The sequence below is a fragment of the Nasonia vitripennis genome, chromosome 4 (assembly GCF_009193385.2).
Source record: "Nasonia vitripennis strain AsymCx chromosome 4, Nvit_psr_1.1, whole genome shotgun sequence".
Lineage (NCBI taxonomy): Eukaryota > Metazoa > Arthropoda > Insecta > Hymenoptera > Pteromalidae > Nasonia > Nasonia vitripennis.
The window spans coordinates 7,468,224-7,495,418 of NC_045760.1; the positions used below are offsets into that span (position 1 = coordinate 7,468,224).

Below are 27,195 nucleotides of genomic sequence, written 5' to 3' on the forward strand. Positions count from 1 at the left end.
AAAGAGAGAGAGAGAGGGAGAGAGAGAGAGAGGGAATGAAAAAAGTTGAAAAAACAACGCCAAATCCATGAATAATAATTTTGGCGATTCTCTTTGCCATTGTTCCATTGTTTTCATTCGATTTGCCGAGATCAGATAGGAATATTTATATTTTTCGGTGTATGACTTTTTCGGAGTCGCATTTCAAATAATAAAGTTGTACGTTTGAATATCGGGATGAGGAAAATGATAATGTATGTATGATGAAGCTCAACTATTTCTCGACCTCGAAAGCTTTTGTTCGGCTTGCGCCGAGGCAAAAATTCGAAGCTCGAAACGTAATCCTTAATCAGCGTCTATCGCGATAATCGCGTGTTATGTTGTGTAAGCAGCGGAATAAAACTCGGAAAAGTTCATCAAAAGCGTATTATCGGTATTTTCACAACAACGCTATATTAAATCGATCGCAGCAACGTTCCCGCCGGTAGAAGAGTATATAACTAAATCAGCGCGATAGCTGATAGTCCAAACAGCTATACACACTGCAGTGCAACAAGCATTTCTCGATACACAGCACGCAGGGGAATCCCAAGCGTGCGGATCGAGAGACAGAGAAAAGCGCGTGTATAGCTCGAGTCAGGTAATGTGATTGCACGGAATTCGGGCTATCAAGAGCCGTATAGCTTGCTGCAGTCAATCTATACATGTATACACTGCACACATAGCTCGCACTCGTGTCTTCCGCGGCAGCGGCTGGATCGCGTGTCGACAAGCTGATTGCCATTGGTATTCGAGCGAGGCTATTTCTTGATCAGAGAGCGCCCGGCCAGTCATTGCCGCGATTGCTCGATTAACTCCTTCGTGTCTTTCTCTCGGCGGCATGCGATGCGCGCCGGGGAAAAGAGACGCGGGATAAATCGGGATTTAGGAAACGCCGCCGTGTCTCAACAGGTGAACGTCGAGGATGAAAGTGCTGCTAATGCAGTTCAGCGAACGTTTGCGAATGTTTTATAGTAGTAGCTGGAGAGAGAAGGGTATTCAATATCAACTTTTCATCGGACGCATTGATCATTTACGGACTAGATACGCTGCGCATTCTAGGTTAATTGAATTTATCGAATGGAGCCGGTAGACACGTATACGTTTCATTTATTTTAACACAGAGACGTCACGGTTAAATATGAAGAGCAGGCGGATTCGAAAATATCGCTCGATCGCGTAAATTAACATATGAACGGATTCGTGCTATACGAATCGGCTGATGTGACAGTCTAGCCGATTGTTTTGATGGTTTCGAGTAAAATATCGAAATAATATTCCCCGATTTTCACGCGCGATTCTAGACCGCTGCTGTTCCACTTCCACTTGGTCAAGTAGAACAGGTCCACGCGACAGTCAGACATTGCTTGGAAACGACTCGTGAATCCATCAACGTTCTCCGTCCTATATCAACGAAAAATCAAGCAAACGGTGTAAAATATTCGTACAACGAGAAGTATTAGTAACCAGCCAGACGTGAAATTCTAATTCGTTTCGATCCTCCTCCTCGTCGTCGTCGTAAAAACCTTTAACGAGAAGCACTTTCTCTCAACTAATTACCTCGCTCTGCCCTGCAGCGACGTACTGCAGTTCCGGCCAATCGCACACGCTTATTGGGCACGAGTCCCTCTCGTCATTTTTGCGCTAAACTCCAGCCGAACCTGACAGCCCGGCGCAGAAAACGAGTCGATTTATCGATGCGACGCCGGCGCCTATATAGCTCCCTTCCAATCGTCGCACTTCACGCAGCAGCAGCAGCAGAAGCGATCGATGCTGCACGCGTATACGCTCTCTTTCTCGCTCGGCGTATGAGAGAATTATTATCGCGGCGATTTTGGCAGGGGCTCGATTGTCTGTCCGACGCTCTTTGCGCCGGTATAGCCGCGCGCGCCTCGTTTACATGTATAATTATTCCCGAGCTATACGGGCTGGCCCGACGAGCGATCATGCGCGAAAACTCGACTACAAAGTAAAATCACACGGCGACCCTGATACAGGCAGCTAATTAGTTCCTGGCGCGCAAGAAATTTCGGCCGAGGCTGCAGTGTACGCCGGTTCGACGTGCTCGGCGCGTTTCGTATGTGTGTAGGTATAACCGTGTATGCTCGCTCAAAACGAATTAAATATGTTGTACGCGAGAGCGAAGAATTTCACACGAGTGAGTGAACTATGAAGCGGTCCAGTGCGCGGCTCTTTATCTATTTCCGCTCTGCTCGCGTATACGATTGCCGCTTTTATTGCTCGAGGACGCGTGCATTAACGGCTTTTCGCGTTCGACGCTGCAGCTACCCTATATGGCGAATACTGATTTCACGAGATTGCTCTCTCGCGCGCACGTGTGCAGCGGAAGGATTTTCATCAGCGGACGGGCCTGATGTCTGGGAATGGTGGCATAATGTGAAAATTAGCGTAAAAAAGCAAGGCGATCTCGTCGCGAGGTAAATCGTCGAGAAACCGCGGCTCGTACGGTGAAAATAAATACCAGATGACGAGGGGGAAAAAAATTACACGGAAGGTGCAGGAGCAAAAAAGGCGCGCGAAAGCAGTCGAGAGCTGAAAAACAGCGCAAACTTTCCGCGCGCGAAACTCCCCCGGCGCTTTAAGTGGACTATTCAGGTTGGCGCGCTCGTGAGAGAGAGCGAGAGAGAGAGAGAGTTTTCGGAGAAGTAGGCGCCGGCTCGTGTATTATAAAGTTCGGCCCCGAGTCCTTCTCTCTCTTGCTTTCTGCTGGCAGCAGCGCACGGCTCGCTCGTGAGAAATTGATTGTACAGCAGTCCGGCAGCGACGGTGACGTCGCGTCGCGACAATCGATCTTCGCCGCTCCCGCTCTCTTTCTCTTTCCCTCTCTCTCTCTCTTGTTCGTGCGCCTAATACACCGGGACACCGCGCGAAATGCTCCGTCCGCGGCGCAGACACGCGCACAGAGAGAGAGAGAGAGAGAGAGAGAGAGAGAGAGAGAGAGAGAGAGAGAGAGAGAGAGAGAGCAAAATCGAAGGTGTGCAGCCGCAGAGAAAGGAAGCGACACGCGATTCCCTGATCCGTCTTGCCACGAGAGGCGTTGCCTTTATCTCTCGCTGACTATCGCGCTCGGGCACGTCAGCTACGGGTGTGTGTGTGTGTGTGTGCGACTGCGGCCTCTCGAGGAAAAGGCCTCACGCACTCCGAGCGCATGTGTGTGTGTGTGTGCGGGTGGATGCCGGTGCGCCGTCCGACTTAATGTGACGGGGTTCACGCATGCCGAGCATTATCGCGGCCGCTGACGTCTTTCCCCGCTGTCGGCTAATTCTCGGCTTTCCAGAGTAATATACGCCGTACAGAGCGCGAGACTGCGTTCTGCTCTCCGACTCACCCCCTGGGATTTGATTCAATTTCTCGCCAGAGCGCACGAAGCTCTCTCTCTCTCTCTCTCTCTCTCTCTCTCTCTCTCTCTCTCTCTCTCTCGCCTTGATTTTACGGAGGAGCAAGCGGCGTGTGTGTGCAGGTATGATGCGCTGTTTCGCCGCATCGATCGCAACCGAGATTCAAGCTCGCCGACTGGCTGAAAAGAACGTTACACTCTAATGTGTAATAATCAAGGGGATGTAAAAACTTCCAGTTAACGCGCACGCAGCGACGCGAATGCCGAAAATCGGCTTCAAAAGAAATCGCCGCCGTCGTTTGGGAACGAAAAATAAAAAACTCGAGTCCCCGGCAGGAAAGAAAAGAGGCAATTTCGGGTTAATGCGCGCGAATCCATCTGTCCGCTTAGCGGGAGACGAATCCGCAAAAGGATGCCGAATTATTCACGCGCGGACTCGAAATGAGCGAGGCGAGGAACGCAAGGCCAGTATAGGCTAATCCTTTTATGTTTCGCAGACACCTTTTTTCTCTCGCCGCCTTATCCGAATGGTCGATCTTGCTAATTCAGATAGACAAGGAGATACAGGCTTGGCCGGACGCGACGTGAGAATGCAGAACAGTTTTTTTCCTTTCTCATCTCTCTCCGCGGTTAAGTGGCTAATTTCCTGTTTTTTTCATTTTTAAAAGATTCGGTAGCATCGCGATGTATACATTTAGCGCTCTCGTAAAGACGTCTCTTCGGTATGCAAATCTGCCGCTAATACCGCTTAATCCAGATTAGCAACTCACGATTGACGTCGAGGATGAGCATAGCGGTGAGCGGATCGGCCAAATTCGTGTTGCTCGCCTGGCAGATGAACCTCGCCTTGAGATTCTGCCGGCTGACCCCCGGGTAGGACAGGTGGTTGAGTGTCTGCCCGGTCTCGGGCTTGTGCTCGTACGACTCGTCGATGACCGTGTTCTCGAGGAACCAGGTGAGCTTCGGCGGCGGCTTACCACCGCGAGTCTTGCAGATGAGCTTGACGTCGCTGCCCTCGTTGTAGCGCTTCTCCAGCTCGACGATCGGTCGCATCGTCTCGCCGTCCAGGATCTGCGGCTTTCCCGGTGGTTCTGCACACATTTTCATTGTATTTTTAATGTTTAATTTCCAGAATCTAGCTGTGGGAAAATCAAAGTGTACTCACCGATCACAGTCAAATTTATCTTCTGATTCGTCGTCGGCGAGTTGACAAAGTCCACTCGGCAGCGGTAGAGGCCTTCGTCCTTGAGCTTGAGCTCCTTGATGCTCAAGTGCGCGGGTTTCGTCGCGGTGGTGAAGTAGGCCCTGCGACCGAGCGCCTTCGGCGACGACCAGAGCAGCGCGTCGTTAAACTGCCTGCCGTTACGCATGTCGAATCTGAAACGGGAATTTCGCCGTCGTTAGCTTCTCTCTATCTCTCTCGTAAACAAGCAATCCGAGATCGTTAAGAAGTTCCTCGCTTTTTTTCGAGAAGAGACAAATTACGCGATACAGTCGCACGAATAACAAGATATCTCGTTATAAAGTTGAGCCATGCCGGGAGAACGTATATTATGTCATTAGGTCTCAAGGGTGGGGGAGCAGACAGAATATACCAACTTTTTTTCTCGTTCTCAACGAGGCTGAGGATCATCCCGTGCAACTTGGAAGTCGAAAAAAATCAACGGTCCCAATTAAACATCCGGAACCGCCCTGCGACCCCGTCGAAACGATTCCCGACGCGGAAGAGAGCATAGAGCGCGCGCGATCGTCTCTCTCATAGCCGACAACGAGGCAGTCGGACTACCCCGGGAGTATACGGCACGCGGATATAGCGAGAGTCAAGCGCCACGGAATTATAATCTGCATGGCAGCGGAAGGAGGATCGGGCACACGAGGGGGTTATAGCGAGCCGCCTGGGGCCCATCACCGTGCGTGATTGCATATTAAGCATCCTGCGGGCTCTGCTGGGCCGCCAAACGAGAGTAGAGAGCGAGCGAGGGAGAGAGAGAGAGAGAGAGAGGCGCAGAGGCATTCGATCTAACAGGTGTAAGAACGCGAGAGATGAAAAGAGAAAGTTGGAGCCGGAGAGAGAGAGAGAGAGAGAGAGAGAGAGAGAGAGAGAGAGAGAAAGAGAGAGAGCGGGAGAGAGAGAGGTGGATTCCTCGCGAGCGACTAAAAGTTAAATTGCGTTCCAGGAGTGCCTCGGAGCGCGGGAGTTCGGATTTCCGCTCGTGACTGAGTATTCCCAAAGCCCTTGCTGCTGCCGCCGCTGCTGCTGCAGCGGCATTGACGTTGAAATACGATTTAATTCTTCCACTTCGCACTTCCGCTGCCTTTTCCGACGCGCTTCGCTGCAGCCTTTTCCCCGCAGACGGTACACACACACACGCTTCCTGCGGATTTTCGCGCAGCCGGGATTTTCCACGCGGCGCGCACTGATAACCCCGCGCGCGCGCGCGAGTCTACCCCCGACAACGATTTTCGGCTATCGATTCTCCGGGCTCGCTTGCAAAGACGCGCCTCTCTCTCTCTCTCTCTCTCTCTCTCTCTCTGTGCGCGGCTTTATAGCCCTCCGAGGGGAAGGGTGCATTTATTTAGCTGGATTGAGTGGGACGGAGTGAGCTATTTCTTCTCTCCGGATTTGCCGCGGCTCTCCCTTTTTTCGGCCTAAGCCTTAGAGTATACCGCAGAGCTCTCTCTCTCTCCCTCCGTGTGTGTGCGCGCGACATTCTTTTGACTGCGCTCCCTCAACGCCGTCGTCCGCTGGATTTATCGACGAGCTAACGGCCGTTATACAGCAGTAGCGAGTTGGGTGTCCTAAGGAGGAGCCTTTATTTCGAGATAGCGCACGGTGATTGCGACGAAATTTGCATGACGAGGGGACGACCAGACGAGCGTCGATTGTTCGCGATGAGAAATGGGAGTATGAATTTTCCAATGACGCGCGAAGCTTCGCATTATAATACGCGGGATTGTACTCTCGCCTTCGATTGATATCGAGCCTCTTGAAACATGCATCGCACGCTCTCGGGATTCTTCCAGGGCAGCTAGGCGCAAGTTTCTTAAATGTCTGCTGCCGCGCGCGCGCGGAAATGAATCGCGCAATAAATAATTTAAGCCGCGCGGCCGGGGAGAGGCTTCCGCTAACTTTCAGTCGCTCAAGTTTTCAGTGTTATACGCGCGCGCGACGAGGATTAAGCGAGAGCTTTCGAAGCTTTTTTTCTATATTATACTATAGAGAAGTATAGAAGTTGAAGAGCGGAGTAATCAAGGGATTGGTTGTTGGCTTCTTGCTTATTTCTTCGAACAATATTCCAGCGGTGGGATTTTTCGTTAAAATATTCGATGCGCGAGTTTCATCAATACACCTGCATTTTCGATCGCGAATCAAGTAATAATATCTCCGTTATTCCACACGAATTTGTGATAATTGAATAATTAACAGCTGCGCGCGTCGAAAATCGCGTTCGAATCGCGAAATCGCTGAATATTGACGTTGCCGCAGTAATAATTGAACAGACCGAAATGATTGTTAAAAAATGTTACACTGCTACGTTATCTGGTACAGCTCGACATGGTAACAATTACACATACAGGCGCGCGTAAGGTCCGCCGGAGCGTGAACAGCATTAACATAATTGCCACGAATGATACGGACATACATTAGGTTATATTATATCGCACTGATACGCCTCGAGTATTCCGCGAGCAAAGGAGAAAGTCGGCGAGCTGCATATAAAACGTATATACGCTCGCGCAGTGGGATAAGAAGACAAGACGAGCGAGCGAGCGTGCATATTATGAGAGAGAAGGAAAGAGTAGTATATACATACATACATATAGAGCTCGAGGCGACGCACAGCGCGGCGCGGCGTATCTTACACCTTATTACGTTTCTTAAGTAGGATCTATAGTATCAGCGTGCGAGAGAGAGCGTTTTCCTCGCCGCGCGGCTTGTCTGGGCCGAGTCGTCGTTTTATATGAAAATTTCACGACTGGCAAAGCGGAAACTCGGCTCAAGCGCGGCGCGCGTGTGTGTATATACATGTAGCGTGTACACACACAGCGCAGTGGGGTTAAACTTATCCGGAGGCGGCGCCCCGCGCTCGGTATAGAAGAATTTAAAGCGCGATTCCTTACGACTTGTCGGTTAAGAACAAGTGGCTTTTAGCCGCATATTGGCTCGCGGCCGGCGAATCGATAAGGGGCCATTTCGAGTCAAACATTCGCCTCGCATGGCCGACTCTCTCTCTCTCTCTCTCTCTCTCTCTCTCTCTCTCTCTCTCTGTGGAAGCTATTTCCCCCCCCCCAGACCTGTGCGGGAATATAAAACGTCGGTTATATTACATTGATCTAGATTCATACATACATTAATTTTATGCATCAAAGTTTTTTCATATATCGAGCCGCGAACGAAGTGTATAAATTATACCGCTATCGATTCAATTATATAGCTATTTGTTCGCCGCGGCTACTCTCTTTATTGACATAGCACAGTCGCGAGTCAATCTCGCGCGCGCAGGCTATCCGGCCCGCACAAAGAGAATTATTGATGATCCGCAGTTACGGCGTGTCTTCTTTACTTGTCACTTACCCGTAAATTGGCTCGTTGCTCGGCTCTTTATACCAGAGCACTAGCTTCACCACGTCGTTGTACTCGGACTCTAAGTTACAGGGCAGCTGTACGTTGCTCTCGGCGACGCCGGATACCTCCACGAAAAACGCTGCAACAGAAAAGGAGAAAAGTAGGTTAATTTATATGTACGTTCAAATCGTTTGTATAATGAGAGAACGACTTCGCGCGTTCAACTTTATAAAAAAACTTATATTCAGACAAACGAAGGGCATTAAAAGTTGCGAGAATGCTAATTTTTTTCATCAAGCCCTCTAACATCATCAACTATGCTGATTAGATGCGTAGCGGGTGGGGCTCTCTCGGCGCAACTTGAAAACTCAAATAAGATTTTCCAAAGTTGAAAAAAGGAAAAATCTCCGCTAGGCGGGGGAAGAAGCTTTGAAAGTTTTGACGCGCTGTTCCCGCCTCGCGCGTCCGTCGTAATACTTGTCTGCGGGCGCATTAAGCGAAAATTTAGTGCGCGAGTAAATACAAGCGACGCTTAACATCGTGCGGCTAACCAGCAGCCGAGCTTGCGTCGTAAACGTCTTTCGAGGAATCAGCGATGAGGAGCTTTCTTTTTTTATACGACTTTCATAAATGTGCCGCAGCGTGAATTATTAACGCCCCGATGAAGTTCACCGGCGCATCGAGTTGTGCAGTCTCTAGTTCGAATGCTATGTGGAGTTTCGATCGATCGGCGAGGTCGATTATGCGATACTGTGGAGGGAGGCGTGAAAAAAATATTCGTTATGACGGCTATAAGTTGTACATGTATATAACATTTGTTTGCGAAATATTCGAGGCACTTCATATACACACGCGAAATGAATTGCAATGTAATGCAAGTTTCATCTCGAAACTTTTTCACTGCGGCGATTCAAGCCTCGAGAGTGCCGCATAAACTCGGAAAATAGAGCGAGTATATGTATACTATATGTACGGCCGTCGACACTTTCCGAGTTCGACTCAATCCCCCGCCCACACGTAGTCGCTTCACACAACCCTTTCCTTTTTTACAGCATCGCTCATCCAAAGCTGCCGCATCGTCAGATTTACACGTGTGTAGTCGCCGCCATACGTGGCGATTTAACGAATCTCGCGGTCGAATTTCCTCGATTATTCCTCTCGAGAGAGATCGCGCGCACGTGTGTGTGAGTAAGGCGAGACGATGGTTGATCGAGAAAAAAAGGGGAAAAGGAGGCGCGAGAAAAGCTGCAGCAAAATCACTTTACTTCCAGCAAATTACGCCGCCGTAAGAGAGAGAGAGAGAGAGAGAGAGAGAGAGAGAGAGAGAGGGCGAGAGAGAGAGAGAGAGAGAGAAGTGCAGCGGTATTGTGACTGATCCTTTTTTCTGTCCAATTCGATTAACTTTACGATTTCCGCGAAAGCGCACCGACCCGTTTTTCCATTTACCCTCGAGTCCATTAAGTTCGTTTTTTACTTCGCCCTCGCGCTCTCCAACCGCAGAGTTTTTCCATTTTTTTTTCTTTCTGATACTCCTCGTATTCTATGCGCTGCGCAGCTATGCGTATGTGTGTACGGAGCCGCGAAGAGAGGGTCATGATTCACTTTATTTTTTAAATTAAACAAAGTGCTGCGTGTGATTTTTTTTCGCCTGCCAATATAGCGCGCAGATTCGATGAAAAAATATATAGGCTGCGCTGAACAAATATCGCGATGCTATGTGTGTCTGGAGTGATTGAAAGGAATAGCTGTACGATGCTTTTGTATATTTTCGCAAAAAGCTTGACTGAATTAATCAATCGAAGAAACGCATGACACGAGTGATACACCCTTCATTCTAATTATAATGGTAAATATCGGTGAAGTATCAACGACCGATCGAATTTAACGAATCACGCGATCCCGAAAGGAGAAAAGGGTTAATTCGAAAAGCGAAATCGGCTAGCCGCGAGCAACAAGAATTAATAACTCGCGCTCACTTGTTGACGCCGGGTTTACCCTCCACTTGTAAAAGCTCCCGTGAGAAGCAAAAAAAAAAAAAACGAGAGAGAAAGAGCGGGAACGAGGGAAAATACATTCATGGACTCCGGCAGTAGCGCCGCATGCCGCGACGCGGATTATAAGTTGGCGAAAAGTTGCGGAACTCACGCGCGCGCGCGACCCTACGCGGAACAATTTCATTTATCACGGGAAAAATAGCGGTTGAACTCGCGCGAGCTTCTTCACCGGGCGCGCATGCCTCGAGCGTAAACTTTTCAGGACTCGAGGAGAGGAGAGCTTCGCCTCGTGTGCCTATGGGCCGCGTATAGCTTGTCCCTTCTCTCGCGCCGCGCGCGCGGAATAATGGGTTATTCGAGTGCCGGGGCACACGGCATGCTCGAGGTAAAATTCAATGGGCTTAATTGTATCCTCTGTGTTTGCCGACGAGATCTTTTTCTTTTTGTCGCCTGAGTGCAAGTGCATTTTTTTACGGCGAGGTTATATAAAACTCGATTTCAATACCGCGATTCGAGCTGACGAATGCGGTGATAAGCCGATAACGCCAATTCGAGTCGGCGCGCGATCGACGTGTTATATTATTTTCATATACCCCCGGGGCTGTAGCATCGCGCGCACGCGAAGAAAGCAATGATCCGAAAGTCGATCGTATCCGCTCTTTGGCTTTGTAAGGCTAGACGAAAAGCACACGTACGGCATGCCGTGTCGAGCTTTTCCTTTGTACCTCTGTCTCTCCCTGTCTCTCTAATCCATATGCCGTTTCGCTCGGCACTTTTTTTTACACACGTTATACGCCAACCTGAAACATCAAGGGACGCGCGGCAAGCCAGAAAATAAAAAGGCCTCTGACAGGTCTCGTTAGTTACTTTATCTGTCATTCAACGCCAAAGCCTCTCGTTTGAAATAACACAGAAAGCCGTGTCAGAAGCTCTCGTCCGTTGGCGCCGCCGCCGATCGATCGGATCCTCTCTTGCGCACTGCAGCTCTCTCTCTCTCTCTCTCTCTCTCTCTCTCTCTCTCTCTCTCTCTCTCTCTGCGTGGGTCTGTCTGTGTGTGTATGATATCGTGGCATCAAAACCAGGCCTGGCCTATTAACGACTGACGAACGGCACGAAATGTACCGATAGAGGAGAGCTTCCCTCTCGAGGATTAATAAAAATACAGATAGGTCGAGTGCACTCGAGTCTCTTTGATTTTCGACTCTCGCACTTGACGCGATGCGCCAGATTGAGTCTTCTTTGTGCACGCCGATGATAAGCACTCGTGCGACGACAAGGTCGTTCATTGAAAAAAAAACAAAAAAAAAATCGTATCGACGATGAGAGTAAAGACGAATCATGGCAGTCTGTAGTTTGGCGAGTCCGCGATTGCGAAATGATAAGGTTACACGAGAAGCTTATTATGCCGGTCTCAGCCCCGGTACTTATCCGGTTGTAAATTTCCCGCGCAGCGAGAGGACGAGCTTGAGTTTTCCACTCGGATAATACATATACAGACATAGTTAGCACGGCGGCTGCAGGCGGGCGGAGAAAAAGAAGCTTGGGAGGACATTCCGAGACAGGCGTAGTAACGTCAAATCGTGTCGTTTGCATAATCGTGCAGAGGGCGAGCAGAGTGCCGCTGAATGCTAATTGAATTCTTTGAATTTCAATGGCTCGAGTAGTCTAGCGTTTCTTTCCTTCCGCCGCGACGACGTTCGCGCGCTATTGCGTCGCCACTCCGTCGTGTAATTGTATACGATTTCATCTCGCGTATTATATTCTATAATATTGCACTGGAAAAGCTACATAGATTCCGCGATTAGCGGCCGAAGTGGCCGATACGGAGCTCATTGCGGGTAAATACATTTATATATAAAAACCGTGGAACTGCCCTCGGTGATCGATATATGATCCGACGAGCGTAATCCTCTCTCACCCAAAATTCCCGCTAAAAACAAAGCCCCGAAGTAATTACAAGCATCCGACGGACAATTAACGAGCGTAATATACGCGCGGGCAAAGGACGGCGACGCCGCGAAGGAGGTAATTCCGAGAGCGTAGCTCCGCAAAGTATAATATGATCGATAATAAATCCTCTCTGCGGCAGCAGCGCGACGAGAATGTCCCCGACGCGAGTGGTATTAAAAAACCCCTGTACTTGATCGGAAGCGCGACGCAAGCGCATAATGAGAACGCGCCTCCTCTCCTCCTTCTGTTGTGCCCCTGCTCTTGTGGACGTATTACAGGTATACAGAGATTTCCCGAGCGTAATATCAGAGCTGCGAGTGCACTTGTGCAAATGAAAAGGACTCGTTATATTATAGGAGCGGATTTATCCTCATTGTACGAATTACGGTATAAGCCCGCACGAATTATTCCCATCGAGTTGTGTACACGTGCGGGACTGATTTGGAGCAATTCCTCGACTGTCGCGGTGTGTAGAAGGTGATGGAAGAAGGGCGCCGCTGCTCGTAAATTGTTGAGCAGCCCAGTCGGATTCGTGGAGAACGTGTGGCGGAACCGATGGAAGAAAAATATAAGGGTCCGAGGGAACACGGCCGCGAATGAGGTAGCAGGTAGGTAATCCCGAGGTGAAACTGATGCTGTACAAGGGAGAGAGCGCGGCGCGTAACAATAAGTTGCTCACTTCTCCTCTCGGGGTCTTCGGGGATAAAGTCGTTTTTTGCCGCGCGACGACTCGGAATGAGATATTCAAATCAGTCTGCGGGACGCTGTAGCCAGCACGTGTTTCAGTCGGGGTAAGAGGTTGTGGCTTGCTCGCGATTGCGGTACGTCTATGTTTGGCTTTTCGCTCGTGATGAGATTGTCTCTATATTGTCATTTTCATCGGTACGTAATGAAGTTTCTGGCTTTGATTGACGCTTTTCGGAAATAGACTCTATCTAAAATTTATTTGCTTTGAGAGTTATTGATTAAATTTCAAATATTGAGAAGGCATCAGGATGGAAGTTTGCTTATTTGCAGATTATAATAGACCGTATCACTGATCTTCAATAATACTCGTGAGCCAGAAATTACAGATACCCATCGTATAATACTCGAGTACAACTATATAGCCGGCAATATCCTGAGCAGCAACTGTACGCAGACAATCAAGTATCAGCGAAACAAAGCTCGTAACGCAGCAGCCGCGCACGAAACAGACTGCGGCTCCTCGAAATTCTCTCCCATAAAAGGAGGCGTGTAACTCCCAGACGCGTATATATAATATATCTACGACGTATCGGCCAGAGGCTTGGCATAAACAACTTCCTTCTCCTCGATGCATCGCTGTACACGTGTAAAAGATATAGCCGCACGGCGTCGAGATTTACGTCGCCCGCGGGACAATTAAAAGATCGCAGAGGAGAGCGGGATAGCGGCTGATCGATCGCCGGTTATTACATCGCTGCCAATTACGCGCGAGACTCGATGTATTTCGCGCGCGCGCAAGTGTGCGTGTATCGCTCCAATATGAATTATTCGCGCAGCGGATGAAATCACGGGTTTCGATGCTTAACGGGCGGGCTTTTTTTCTTCTCCTTCGTATGTACGATCGCGCGCGCGATCCTGTTTTATGACTCGAGTCTCGTTTTTTTTTCGATGCTGATAGTACGTGCGGAAGATATGTATCGGGAGCGAAGCGATACATATAAACTCGCGGCGCACGTGAAACGCGATCGCGGCGATCAAAGCGCGCGGACAGGCGAATAAATAAGTGTTTGAAGAGCGCAACGAGAGCTGGTATTTAATTATACGCGATGTTGTAAATACGTTTATAAGAGTGCAACGATTCGCGTTTACGACACGTGTTCGATTTAAAATGTACATTCAATGTATTTGCGACATAACTAGATAATATTCTATGTATAATAAAAAAAAAAATTATTTTTTTTCTGAATATAAGCCGCAGCGCGAAAAACCGGTATCGAAATACGCACGCGTAAATACGTTCAAAGCGTTCTGTCTGAAGCATACACACAGCCAACGTCAGCAGCAGCTGTTGCAGCGGAGCTCCACGGCGAAGTACGTACGCGCGCGCGTTTTTATTGCGACGGAACGAGAGAAGCGAATTCTCGCCGATGAAAAGCTTGCTAAAATATCAAAGAAGAGACGCTGCTGCAGCTTTTCTGTCAGCTCTTTCTCTTTCTTTGTCTCTTCCGCGCGCTTTTCTTTATTTCTGCTCTTTTTTTTTTTTTTTTTTGCTGCACACCGACGACTAAGTGTGCACGCGCGAATAATACAAGCGAGAGACGCAGCGAAACATTTGTACTTTTGCGGGCACGGGTATAATTGCATAAGGATATTTCGTAATTCTAAAAATTTTATAGTTTATATAAGTACGCGCGATTTTAATAACGGATTGATGAAATTAACATTTCTCATCCTTCTCTCTCTTTCATCCCCGGCGATAAATCCCGACTTCTATATGGATTGAAATATTCAGTAAGAAGCGTCGGATTCACTTCATAAAATCGAATCCTCGCCCGGCAAACCACTATCATAGAATTCAAATGAAAGTTCGAGGCTTATCGCCAACTTGCCCCTCAAAGAAAACATATCCCCCCGAGCTTCTTTCCAGGCGATTTATTCGCGCTTTACCGCCTCCCCCTCTCTCATCCTCTTTAAAATCGCTCTCTCCTCTTTAATCCTCCGGAGTAGGTAAATCGGCGAGTTAAGCAAAGTACAAAGAAGCGATTCGAGTCTCTGTCTGCGCAGCGTATGCGACACAGCCAGCGCTCGCATCGACGTTTCCCATCGGCTGAACTGCTGCACGGGGGTTGAGAAAAAAAACTTGGCTCACACGCGCGCCGGCTAGATGGAAAGAACGAAGGCTGCAGAGATAGGATGGAGGGAGAGGAAAGGCGTAAGAGCGAACGCCGCATCCGGCCTACACTTGCAGTTTCAGCGCCCGGCCTGACAGTTCGCGTGCATGCCAGACGCATGCCAAGTTCTGTTACTCCGTACCCCCTCCGCTGCAACCCTTCTATATCCGTACAGGCGAGTGTCTGCCAGCGCGTGTGTGAGTGTGTGTGGCGACGGCACGTTTTATTCTCTTCCCAGCGTAGCCTGGGTCGCTGCTGCTGCTACGACTCCTCTTTTCTCTCTCTGTGCCTCCATTTGCCGAAGCCAATTTCAACCGTCGCGATCCTTTTTACCCCCCGGAGCCCGGCCCGTTTCTTCTTTCTTCCCGCGCCGTCCTCATTCCTGCATTCTTTCCCCGTCCCTTTCCTCTATTAGACTTTATTTTTCGTTCTATTTCTGTTTTCCCTCTGCGCGCCCGCGCCATCGGAACTCCGTCCGCCGAGTGTAAGGAAATTGAAGGCTGGAAAAATATCGGCGTATAAACGCTGACTCCTTTCCTTATTACGCGCGCATATACCGAGGCAAAGATCTCGAGAGAAGAGCGAAGGTAGAATTAACGATTCCTATAATTGAATTCAAGACTGTATACACGGCCCCCGCTCGGTAAACGATCGCTCTCTACCGCTGCTGCTGCTGCTGCTGCTGCATTACGCAAGCCCCCCTCGACGCTAATTAATTCGCTGCCGTAGACACGCGCGCGCAGTGCCATGCAACTCGCCAAGCGGTGCAAAATACCTCGGGGCTTCTTACAAATGCGCCCCGTTGCTGATAAGCCGCGCCCCCCTCTCGATCGGTCTTTGATCCTCTTCGAGCCCGGCGCGTCTCTCGCTTACGTGCATTCAACTGTCCGCCAAGTCTGGCCACTCGAATTTCGCGAGCGAGAGGAATTTCGGACGTATATACGATGATCTCCTTGGGGCGAGGCTCAGATCGTCTTCGGAGGAGAGAGCTGCTATACTTATACATGCAGGCAGTCGACGCGGCAGCAGCTGCTGCTATAGGTATACACCTACACGCCCCGGTTATAAGATGCTCGCGCGCGGGGTGAAAGTTGAACGGGCGAGGGTGCGCTAAATTGGCCGTTATATCCGACGCGCAGCGGCAACTTGCGAGGCTTGACTGACTTCTTCATTACCGTGCGAAGACGGGGCTTCTCCCGCCGTCGGCTGTTTAACGTTATTGCTAACTCTCTCTCCCGACGAAAGATTCAAAGTGTTTATGCGAGTGGCTGCGTGTGTACCGACCGCTTTCGGCATTGTCTATCAAGCTCTTTCTCGAAAGCTTCGAGAACGAGCTTCTATATATTCAAGCAAAATCTGTCCATACGCCGTACACACACAACCATGTCGAGCTCGAAGCCTGCATTGGCCTTAAATCACGTATATGGCGCGTACTAGCGTCATGAATCCCCGGAGCGGCTGCCCTTATGCTGTATACAGTAGGTACACGTACGAGTCTAGCAGCTCGAACAATAAAACTCGCGCGATCGCGCTCTCGCGAAAGCTCGTTCGGCTCGGAAAAGCTCCACTCGATCTTCCCAAAGCACCCCGGCATGTATGGCGACCAGCAGGGTTGCTTGCACGTACGTTTTTCGAAAACACAGTTGAGCCAAAGGGATCTCGAGGACTGCAGCGCGCTGTATGGGCTAGCCAATCGAGCCCGGCGAATTCAATAAAGCGGAACCTCTCGATTATTGGCCCAAGCGTTCCGCTTCTCTCTCTCTCTCTCTCTCTCTCTCTCTCTCTCTCTCTCTCTCGTCCTTCCATCGCCTCTCTCATTTTGCTTTTTACCTCCTCTCGCGCGCTGCAGCCCAAAGTACGGCGACTGTAGCGCGCTCTCTGCAGTGCTCCGAAAGAATTAAAGCGCCGTCCTCGATCAGCGGCTAATCGTACGGCTTTATAGCGCGGATGAAGAGGGAGCGAAAGAGGATTTCGCCGTTCTGAGAGAGAGAGAGAGAGAGAGAGAGAGAGAGAGAGAGAGAGAGAGAGAGAGGTGACGTTGATCGCTCGACGCTTGAACAGTTTCGCGTTTGTTGCGCAACGTATATAATGCCGATAGCGAATCGAGGATTTATTTGTTCGTTAAGAATATTGTACAGCTTTGACCACTAAATCAAGCGAAACGTTGATTAAAACGCTGTAACTGCAGCCACCGTTTAAAACAGCCCACGCGCGAAGTAAACAGCGAAGTAAACACTGAATACGCGAGCAATTACCTCGAGGGCAGTTTTCTTTCACTTTGAACGTCACGCACAGGCCTGTTGGCATTAAAATACCCGCGTGCGGCGAAAGAATCACGCCACGCGCGCGCGCGGATTCCATCGACGCATAAAGGTATAGCCGAGGAAAATTACGTTACTCGCAGCTGCGTAAATTATCGTTTCTGTAACGCGCGAGTTTGCGTAAAAATTTTCCAGACCGCATGTTCTCATCTCGGAGTCGGATGCTAACTTCGTTATTCTGCTAGTTTGGTCTCTACAGCCGCGTAGCTACACGTATAGCCAGTGTTGATCCTCCAGACCATAGCTGATGTATGTTTTCAATACGGCTCTCGGTATAGCTGTATGTAGCTGATCGTTAATTCATTAACTTCGCTGCATCGGTATTTTTGTTTCGCCTCGTTTTTTTTTTTTTTTTAAACAGGTCTGGATATATTTTCGCCGACGAGACGAGAGCCGTCGTCGTGTTCTGTAATTAAACGCTCGAATTGTATACCGTGTCCCGTAAACGAACGAGCAGCGCTGCCTAATTTTCCGTGAATCCCTCTTATAAACTATACGGCGCGCGGTATAGCGCGTTTTAACGACTGCGCGTATTAAAGTTGAAACTTTTACTATAAAGAGACAGTCTCTCGGCATTAACCCGGAGAACGAGATGGATTATTAATAACGTCTCTGCGTTTATATTAATCCTCGCGCGCGAAGCCCGAGACCTATAAGCTCTCCGCGAGCCGTCTGACACGTGGGAGGATTTGTCGGCACACGGCGCGCGCGAAAAATTGATTCAACTTCCCGAAGGTTTAATCCTCGTGGCCGACGGATCGCGGCTCTTTAGCGGTGATAACCTCCGACCATTTCTCAGCTGCTACCCTCTGCCAACACATCGCGCGGGGACGGCTTGATTAAGTTTATCCTTTTTCATCTATGACGAGAAAAAACGAAATTACTCCGAGACGGAAGAGAGAGCTACCTCTGCAGTATTGCATTAAGCGCTGCGCAGCTTCTCATTGATGATGCAAGAATATAAACAACAGTAGTAGGGGGGACGGGTACAAGGATTCCGGTGCAGCGGTACGCCGCTCTCGCTATATACGCCGGCGATTCATCACCGCAAATGCCCGAATTATTCACTCGGTTAATATTAAACTTCATTCTCTGTCTTGCGAGCGCGAACGTTTCATTAAAGTCGAAAAGCATTTTCATGCTAATATAAGTACCGCATCAATCTCGAAATTCTCCGGCACGGGGTCCCTTTGTTATATGCACTTTTTTTCCTACCTCTCATCGCAGCCCTGTGCACTGTCTATGTGAATTAATTTCCCGCCCCGAGCCGGAAATATGCGGAAACTGCGAATATACGGAAAATTACGCAGCTGCCGTCGTGCGAAACATCTTCAGCGCGTATGAAAAACAGCTAGCGTATGCTACGAGAACTATTTGCGGCGCGCGATAATTTCGTCGTTAAGCCAGGGGGAGAGAGAGGGAGCCGAGCAATTAAGGCTGAATTTCGCCGGACGCTCAAGAAACGCGTGTCCGGACTTCGATATGACACGAGCCGGCGCTGCTGCTGTTGCTCAGTAGAGCGGCTCAAAGTTCGGTCGGACGGGGGAGTAGCTGCGCGGGACAAGCCGTCGCTTACACGGCGAGCCGCCGCCGTGGCTGCTATGCTGTTTCGAAAAACAAACTTCGAAACTTGGATACACGCTTCTTGGAGAGCTGCTGGCATAACTCTGAGGTTCCCGCAACGACGATATTTCCGCCGTATAACAATGATGTTGTTGCGGCTTTTTGCGCGCGCTCGTCGTTGCTGTTTCGCGAGAGCGTAGCACTAAACTTTATTGTGTATGCAGACCGAGAGCCATGCGATCTTTGCATTAATCTGGTCGGGCTGTCGGTTTAAGTTTTTACGATGCGGAAAGAGCTCGAGACGGATATTTTTCCCCGGCGTTCGGTATAGAGCAGCTCTCGCGCTTTCTAATTAGACTCGCGCGCTACTCTGCGGTGCAGCGACAGAACCATTCGAGAACTTAACTTTATCTCTGTATACGTGTATACACATCTGACATCTCTGTCTCTCTCCCACTCGCGGGTGCGCGCGCTATGCATCGCGAATCCGACATAACTCAGCTGGCTGACGTCGTGTTGCCCTGCTGCAGCTCGGGCTGACATCGTAAATTACGGGTTTCCAATTTCCAGAAGCTCCTGCTCAAACACACGGACCCAAACACACACACACGCACACACAGCCACAGAAGCGCAGGCTGGCGTATACACTTGGCTCCTCTCTCTGTTTATGCTCTCTCTCTCTCTCTCTCTCTCTCTCTCTCTCTCTCTCTCTCTCGGCGTGTTACGTGTTTGTTCTCGTTTTCCCTGCTCTTCCATGTGCTTGCGCACACGCGCACGACTACATACACACGGCATATGCCGGTCATACGGGAAGCCTTTAATTATCCATGGGTTCGCGAAGCCTTGCGCGCAGAGAGGCAGAGGAGAGCTGTCTCTCTCTGTCGAGGTCGCAATCGGATTTCCGGTAGCTAGACGCCTGAAAATCCTGTTACAGTTTAATTGTTAATTTACCAGCCCACGCGCTTGCACTCCACTGCAGCGTATAGACGGGCCCCTGCCCCGGCGCTTAGCGAGCGCGTCCTGTCGCCGGCCGGAAAACAATAGCTCACACAGTGTGTCCCGCGTGCAAACTTCCCGGTCTCTTCCTGTGTGTGGGCGTGCATGTGTTGGTGTGCAAAAGAGCGGCAGCGTATCAGTTTTCTTCGTCGCCGCGAACTTTCCGAGAATGTTGCCGGCAGCCGTCCCCCGAGGCGGGATTTTTCGAAAACGAGCCGAGAGCTCGTATAACGAAAGTGGGTCGATTGCCTGCTGTCTAATCGATGAGCTTGGCTTAATTGCTTCCTCCTTGAGCTCCGCGTCAAAGAAATCGCCGTTTTTCTCCTGCGGCTGACGCTGCAGAGAGACACTCGCATGATACGAGACATCGCAGACCCTGAGATGCGCTTCCGAAACTCATTCGCGCTAATAAGTCTTCTCTCTACGCGATTCTTGAATATAAGCCTGATCTCGCGGCTCGGACGTATTCCCGGCACGGATCGACTAAAACTTTTTAAAGCACGAGATCTTGGAGAGAGTAGGTAAAACTCGTGCAATTTCGGCTAAAACGCGAGCGAGAGAGAGAGAGAGAGAGAGAGAGAGAGAGAGAGAGAGAGAGAGATCCCGCAATGAGTGCGCGAAGGCCGCGACTGGTTTTATACGCGCAGCCGCCTCTCTGCTCTTTCCGTAAACCCTTCGAAAACAGAAGGAGAGAGGGAGAGAAGCCCTGCTTCGGAGAATCGGACGCTGATAAAAACGTCCGGGCAAACTTTTCTTTTCTCTCTCCCTCCCGGTACACCTTGCTTACTCGCTTTTTATCGGTCAGAAAGTCAAGGCATTTCAAACAACCGTCCGTTCGCGTTTTACGATCGTTCAAACTTTCCCTCTCCCCCTCTTCACAGTTCGCGAAGAAATAACGCCGCGCAGCAGCCCTTCGCTGTACGCACACAACCATACACACGGAGGCTGTATCTCTCACTTTCCCTGGAACTTTAAGGCCGGAATCGTGTGCGCGCGAGCCGGATGCACTTTATGGATCGGCACTTCTCCCGTGCGCAACAACGTGCGGCCGTGGTCGCCGCAGCGTGCACCGAATGAAAGAAGAGAGAGAGAGAGAGAGAGAGAGAAAAAAAAAGGGCGATCGGAGCCCGCAGCAATATTTCCTTCCTCTCTCGTCCTTCCCTTCTATTATTTTGCTCCTCGCCCTCGATTATAGAGCAACGCCCACGGGCGCGGTGCTTCTTTTTTTCTCTCCAGGTTGTAGTTGCTCTGCTTTTCTCCTTTTCCTTCCCCTGCAGCAGCAGCCCCCGCTATTTTTCGCTATGTTATTACTCACGGCTGCGGCATTCGATGTTTTATTTGCAGCCGCTGCCGCTGCTCGCTTTCTCTCTATCTATTTATCTATCTGCCTCTTTGTCAGCACAAAAGAAGCTTGCGCGAGCGCCGCAGCTCTCTCTCTCTCTCTCTCTCCCTCGGCGTTATATTCGACTAGAGAGAGAGAGAGAGAGAGAGAGAGAGAGAGAGAGAGAGAGAGAGAGAGAGAGATTGCGGCCGCAGAGGAGGGAAGAAAGAGTTGCGATATCGAGGCGAAAGAACAATGCTAACGTATTTTTCCCCAGCATTCAGCGGACAAATTGGTCGAATTAATTTCTCCTGCCGCGCGACCTGACAGTCGGAGGGAAAATTTTGCAAAGGAACGGTCCCGGCCCTTGCTCGAGCGGTGCGGAAGAAAGGAACCCCCGAGAAAGAGAGAGAACATTTATAAAGGTAATGGAAAAGCGGGAAATGACCGATTCAGGAAGACGGCCAATCTCCGAGTGATTAAATTCTGGCGCGAAGAAACGCGAAGAAAAAGAATGGTCGTGAACGACGTGCGGGCAAGAAGGAGCCGCCGTCCTCCGCAGTGGTCGGCTCTCTGTTTTTTTTTTACTTTCTTCTCTCTGTGAATTTGTTTTCGACGAGTGCACCTTATTACTGGTTTCATTACACGTGCCTTTCCACGATTGGGCGATTGAACGAGCCAATCCGGCATTTATTACATTGGCTAACGATACACCCGGTGCGTAATATCGAGTGACTTTAAACGAACTCATACGGTTCAATTCATTAAACGCACGGGGTGTATTCGAAACTGCGTTTAATAATAATCGCAGGCACGATATTGGACAACCTGTTCACGTCGCGTCGACTAACGGATAATTGTCGCTTTACAACGTACAATGTACGAGTTGGAACAAATACGTATCGAAAACACGAAAATTACAATGCATTGCAAACGTTTTATCAGGGCGGGTCATGGATACAAAATCCATAGAGAGAATCGAAAACCGATGAAGTTTGCCGGAAGTGATGGAAAAGTTGAAAGAAGCCCGGTTAAAGCTCATAAATTTACATAGGAAGCGACTATGTATATGCAGTGCGCGCTCTCTGCGCTGTACACGATATACGCAAGGGCGTTTCGGCCGACGCTGCGAGCGATGTACTACGAGCAAATATATAATTTCCATGTAAATTTATAAACTTTAAGGCGTCATTCTTTTTTTCAACTCTCCTATGCCAATCAAGAAGGTCTAACTCTTGTTTCGAATTACCTATTTTTATAGCATGAGTGAAATATGCTGATGGAAAAGAAGACTGTCCGCCCGCAAAGTTGAATTGAGGAAGTTGCTTTGTACATGTAATATTCACAGATTTATGTTTGCGAGTTACGAGAATCCGTCACGCTTTATGCAAGCAACTTCCATTAATCGACCGTAAATATAAGGGTTTGTCTGTACACGAAAATTCTCAAACTCGAAATGTAAGACAACAAATGTCACCCAACCTTCGAAATATTCACGTCACTTGCTACGAAGGTTGTATCCACATAGCCTCACTGATGATCGAAATCTCCGACGGCGAACAATAACTTCAACGGCCACGTCAGCGATCGAGAAAACGTCGTAGGCAAAACGACGCGTATCTACTGAACGCGTACCGACCGAGCTCCCTGACTCGTCTCGCGCGAGGGGCCGTGTGCAAACTGCAAAGGTCAGTTCAGCCAGAGATCGGGCCCCTGAGAGACTCGGAGGCGTCGGAGGGTGTCGAGCAGCGCCTCAGCTCCCGTCTCGGCCGGGGATTCTTGCACGGCCTACTCTGATTGGCTGAGGAGGAGAGCGCTGCTGTTGTAACGGTCGCGCGAGCCTCTCCTCTCCCGGGCTGAATTTTTTGCTCGAAGTAAGTAAATACGGGACGGGCGTCTAATTCCGGGAGCACGGCAGTGCTTGTGTATAAATAATATTTACGCGGTGGGTATAGTGACAAGTTGACAAAAAACGATGCCTCTCTGTGTCGGCGAAACGAGAGATGGGGGAAGAAGAAGACGCCAACGCAGGCGAGGTGCAGCGGCAAGCTACTGTTTTCGCAAGTAAGTGTGCTCGAAGTTATAACTGAGGTTATAACCGACTATATATTAACTGAGGTGATTCTTATACAGAAAAAAATGCAACCGTTACTACGGCAGGTATGAAACTAATTCGCGAACCAAGTAGAAAGCTACGTCCTCAACCGTCAAACTCGTATAATAAGAGAGCACATAATCGCAACGAAGGAGCAATCAGCAGCTCACGACAGAGAACAACTCCGCGAAATCTCCATCTCAAAAGCCGTGCCTCGCTCCCCCCTTCTAATACACTCCTCGCTCGTAAAGTTATACGACGTTGATCCGGTGATTATCTCTCAGCACGCGCGCATCGCATTGTCCGGCCCTCGTTCGATCGGAATTGATCGGGGCGTCGCTTTCGGCTCTCTGCGAAAGAAGCCAGCTCTATACGTGCTCGGGAATTTATGTTCGGCCCGCGGTTTTGTCCTTACACACGCCGGTGATTTTTCATAGAGCGAATTTCGTGCGCGCACGAATAGAGGAGGGGGGAGGGGGGAGATGCTCTTCCCCTTTGCCTCGCCTCGTATACACGTCACAGGGGTCGAGCTAGGTCCATTCAGTCTATTCGCGGCTTCTGATCTATACTCGGTGTACGCGTATAGCTGCACGTGATGTATGTGCGGGAAATTCGACGAGGCGATCTTCTTTTCATTCCGTGTATAAGTGCAGCCTGAAAGCGCCAGTCGAGAGGGCGGATCTCGAAATTACGAATCGAGTCGGTTGCTCTCGTGCGATACTACTGATCCGTCGGCTGGATGACGTCAGTGCGGAACTTGTTGCTTCCGAGTTTTCGACATTTTACGATCATCGAGCACGGCTTTCGCTGCGCGTATATTTTCGAGCTGTACTTATCTCTCGATCCGAACTTTTCTCGATTATTTGCTAAGTCACTCGCAGGTAGTCAGCGCATTAGAGGAGCAGTAAAGTAACGCGTTTTTAAAACTCGACTGAATTTGTATAATATAATAATACCACGAGAGACACCGTTCCGTTAAGCGTCGAAATTCAAAGCTGCGCTATAATAATTGTATTACGTCGGGGGGATACGCGCGCGTGACGCTGCAGAGTCGAGCGCGGGGGCAAAAAAATTCACTCATTAATTTTAACGACATTATCTCCGGCCGCCGAGCATTTACGATTTCAACGTTTACATTGCCTGTGCTAATTTGCTCTCCCTCGCATAATACACCCAGTTGGAATACAGCCTCCCCGTACTTCGAATTCGTGAGCGAGCTCGACTCTGGCCAGTATAGCTACAAAAATGGGGGAAAAATTGCTACTCGACGAAATCAGCAGCAATCCTCCTACGATGAGATGGGAAATTGCCGCTCTGTGTAATGGCAAATTCTTTCGCCTCATCCGCGCACGTGCGTCCCGTGAAAGTGTGCAAGGCAGTTTTGGCTTTGAGATCCCGCGAGCGAGCGAGGAATCAACGCGAGATGCGCAGTCTAAAGGTTATGCGCGAGTTTCGCTGCGGGCTGAAGAAACGGGACGATCTATCATTTGCTGCTGCTGCAGAGAGCTTTCGCCTGAGAGCAGCGTGAATTCAGTTTGAAGGACGAGTATTTATCTCGCTGCGGAGGAGCGATGAGCGCTGAGCGAGGGCTTGGCCTTATTTCGTCCGACGGAGAGAGCAACTTTTCCTCGTATAGGTAAAATGACGCGTTGCAGGAGATGAACTATTTGCGCGCTGAGGTTTTTAGCAGCGGAAACGAAAGAATAACGTTTTTTTTGTTTATTTTTTTTCGTTATTCCTACTGCAAGCCTATATGTATACAGCGCGATTGTTTACCCGTCGACGAAATACCGCCGCGCTTTTGTAAATTTTTCGGTGCAGCGACTATTGTGAGTTTCCGGCCGGAACGCTATCCAAACATTTGCCTCGAAAATTTTCAGCTTTATACACAATGCAGCCCGTGTATGTATAGCATCGAATTCGCATTACATTCCCGCGAGTTCGGGAGCTTTTGTATTCAGTAGCTGCACTCACAAATATACACATCTCTCCCTCTCAGCGGTAAGCAGCAGAAAAGTAATCTCGAATTCGACGCCGTGCAATATACCGCGCTCCCTAATGGCGTTTTGCACCCGAGCACAATAGAGAGGATTCTCTTCGTATCCTGCGACCCACGCGCGAGTCCCGAGTAAAGCCAAGGAAGTAATCGGAAGAGCCACTGCCAAATCCTTCATCCGCAGAGCAGCGACACTTTCGCCGAGCAAACAAGATACGTCATCTGTGTTAGCGACCGAAAGAATGAGTGGAGCCCGCGGCTGGCAATCTCGTCGATGCAAGCAACGGGCCAGCAAGTCTCCGCAGGCGTTATCGGATAAAGACCGAGTCCGCAACTATCTCTGCGTGTGTGGCGTCTCTCAGGAAAGAAAGAAAAAAAGTGGCTATACAGCGCTGTCTAGCTGAGCCGGATCGCATGGATAAAGCCTCAGTTCCGCGGCGCGCGACGAGGGACGCGTCGTCGAAAGTTTCGGCATCTGCTGGCGCGAGAGCAAAGAGTCTGATGTAAGGGACGTGTATCTCCGCGTATATACATACATACACAGAGAGCCCAGTGCAGCGCCGGTGTCGGGAGAGTTATCAGAGATGACGCAGAGCTCCCTCGGCGCTCCTTAGCCATTTTCCTCCAGCGGCTTGCGAGAGATTGGCCTTGCTCGCGCGAGAGAGAGGAAAGTGTGCGACGCTGTACGCCCGTGTCTTCCGGGAAGATGTACGCTCGTATTTTACAATTGATGTTACACGATTCGGTAATTTTAATTACTAAAGCTAGTTTATTCCTTGAAATGCGCATAACGCCGGCACGCGCAGCTGGAAAAACGAGCGTATTTCAATTTTTCTACGTTCCGGGCGGGCATATTTTAGATTTTTCCGCGCGAATCAAAAAGCTGCGCGTTTTCGTTTATTACACGACGCGCGCATGCCATTGTTCCCTGCTGTAATTCAAGCTTGGTTCCTGGAATTCGTAATCAAATGGAAGCTCTTTCGTCGTCACAATCGCTTTCACCCAGACTCGCCGGTGTTGATTAATACGACACCGAGCCTTTCTCATTAAACATAATTAAGCCGTGCGTGCGTCTGCGCAGACTCTCTACTGTATAAAAGCTCGGCTGCGCCGCCGAAAACGATAAATTCTCGAGCTTATCAAACAAGCATTCCATTTATCAAGCATCCGCGCGAGCGCAAAAAAAATTATGAATCTCACGACCTCGCCTCATCGACGATTACGGAGCCGCAAGCCGTCGAGCGCGCAATTGATTGAAAACCGTTCTCTCTCCGGCGCGCTGCAATGTGTACCTATATTGCTGCGCGGCGCTTGGCCGTATCGCGGAGCAAAGAAGCCGAGGCAACAAGAATCTCCTCTCCCCCGACCCACAGGCGCCAGCCGCCGCGTAATCACAAATCATCGTTTTCTACGTTTTTTTGGCCCGGCCATTCATCATTCCGACCGACAGCCGCTGCAGCAGCAGCAACGGCGTCGCGCCGCGCGGCGCTTTATGCGCGCGAAATAGACGCGGTAACGAGCCGCCGTGACGAGAGTTCTAATTATCGAGTGACGTCGCGTTCAAGGAAGAAACGAGGGAAAAATGACGGGAGCAAGTATAGTCGTCGAAATCTTTCGGCGAAAGTTGTTGCCGGGCTTGGAAAGTTCTCCGGTCTTTGCAGCAGCTATATATGTAGGGGGTGTGCTCTCTCGCACTGTCGCTGGCGAATAAAGTCGTAACCGATTCTGCGTGACCAGGATTTCCAAGCGCATGCGAGCGGCATATTTTATCGCACGTTTTGGCTTCCGGAGAAATCGAAGAGTTTCGTCCTCGCTGCTCTCTCGTTTGTACGTGGAAATTGAATATAAGTCTTTCTTCAATTTCACGATTGAAAGACTCGATCTTTTTCCGACGCTTTATTAAAAAAAAAAAACTCGTCCAGTACGTCCGATGACGCGGTAGTATCGTGTGCGTAATATAACACACGCGTCCGCGAGAGAGCTGGTTATTCATTGCGTTACTTGAGGAAAGTTCTTTTAATTTACTCTTAAATTTATGGAATATACGGGTCTACTTCAACGCCGGCGAATAATCTCGCCTCGCCTCCTTATATCCACGCGTCTGCTAGTTAGAACTTTCCTGATAAATCAGTTTAAATGGTGATTAAGCAACCTCGCG

The 27,195-nt window shown here is 49.6% G+C and overlaps 1 protein-coding gene across 1 annotated transcript in view; it reads right to left on the reverse strand.

The window, feature by feature from the left end:
• The window catches only part of LOC100118548 (hemicentin-1), an 81,484-nt gene that overhangs the window by 19,899 nt on the left and 34,390 nt on the right, over window positions 1-27,195 (reverse strand). Inside the window, exons 2-4 of the mRNA XM_031928802.1 lie at window positions 7,953-8,082; window positions 4,542-4,753; window positions 4,147-4,467 (exon numbers count right to left, since the gene is read on the reverse strand). Of these exons, the coding sequence (XP_031784662.1) occupies window positions 4,147-4,467; window positions 4,542-4,753; window positions 7,953-8,082 (663 nt within the window). The remainder of the gene's footprint in view (window positions 1-4,146; window positions 4,468-4,541; window positions 4,754-7,952; window positions 8,083-27,195) is intronic.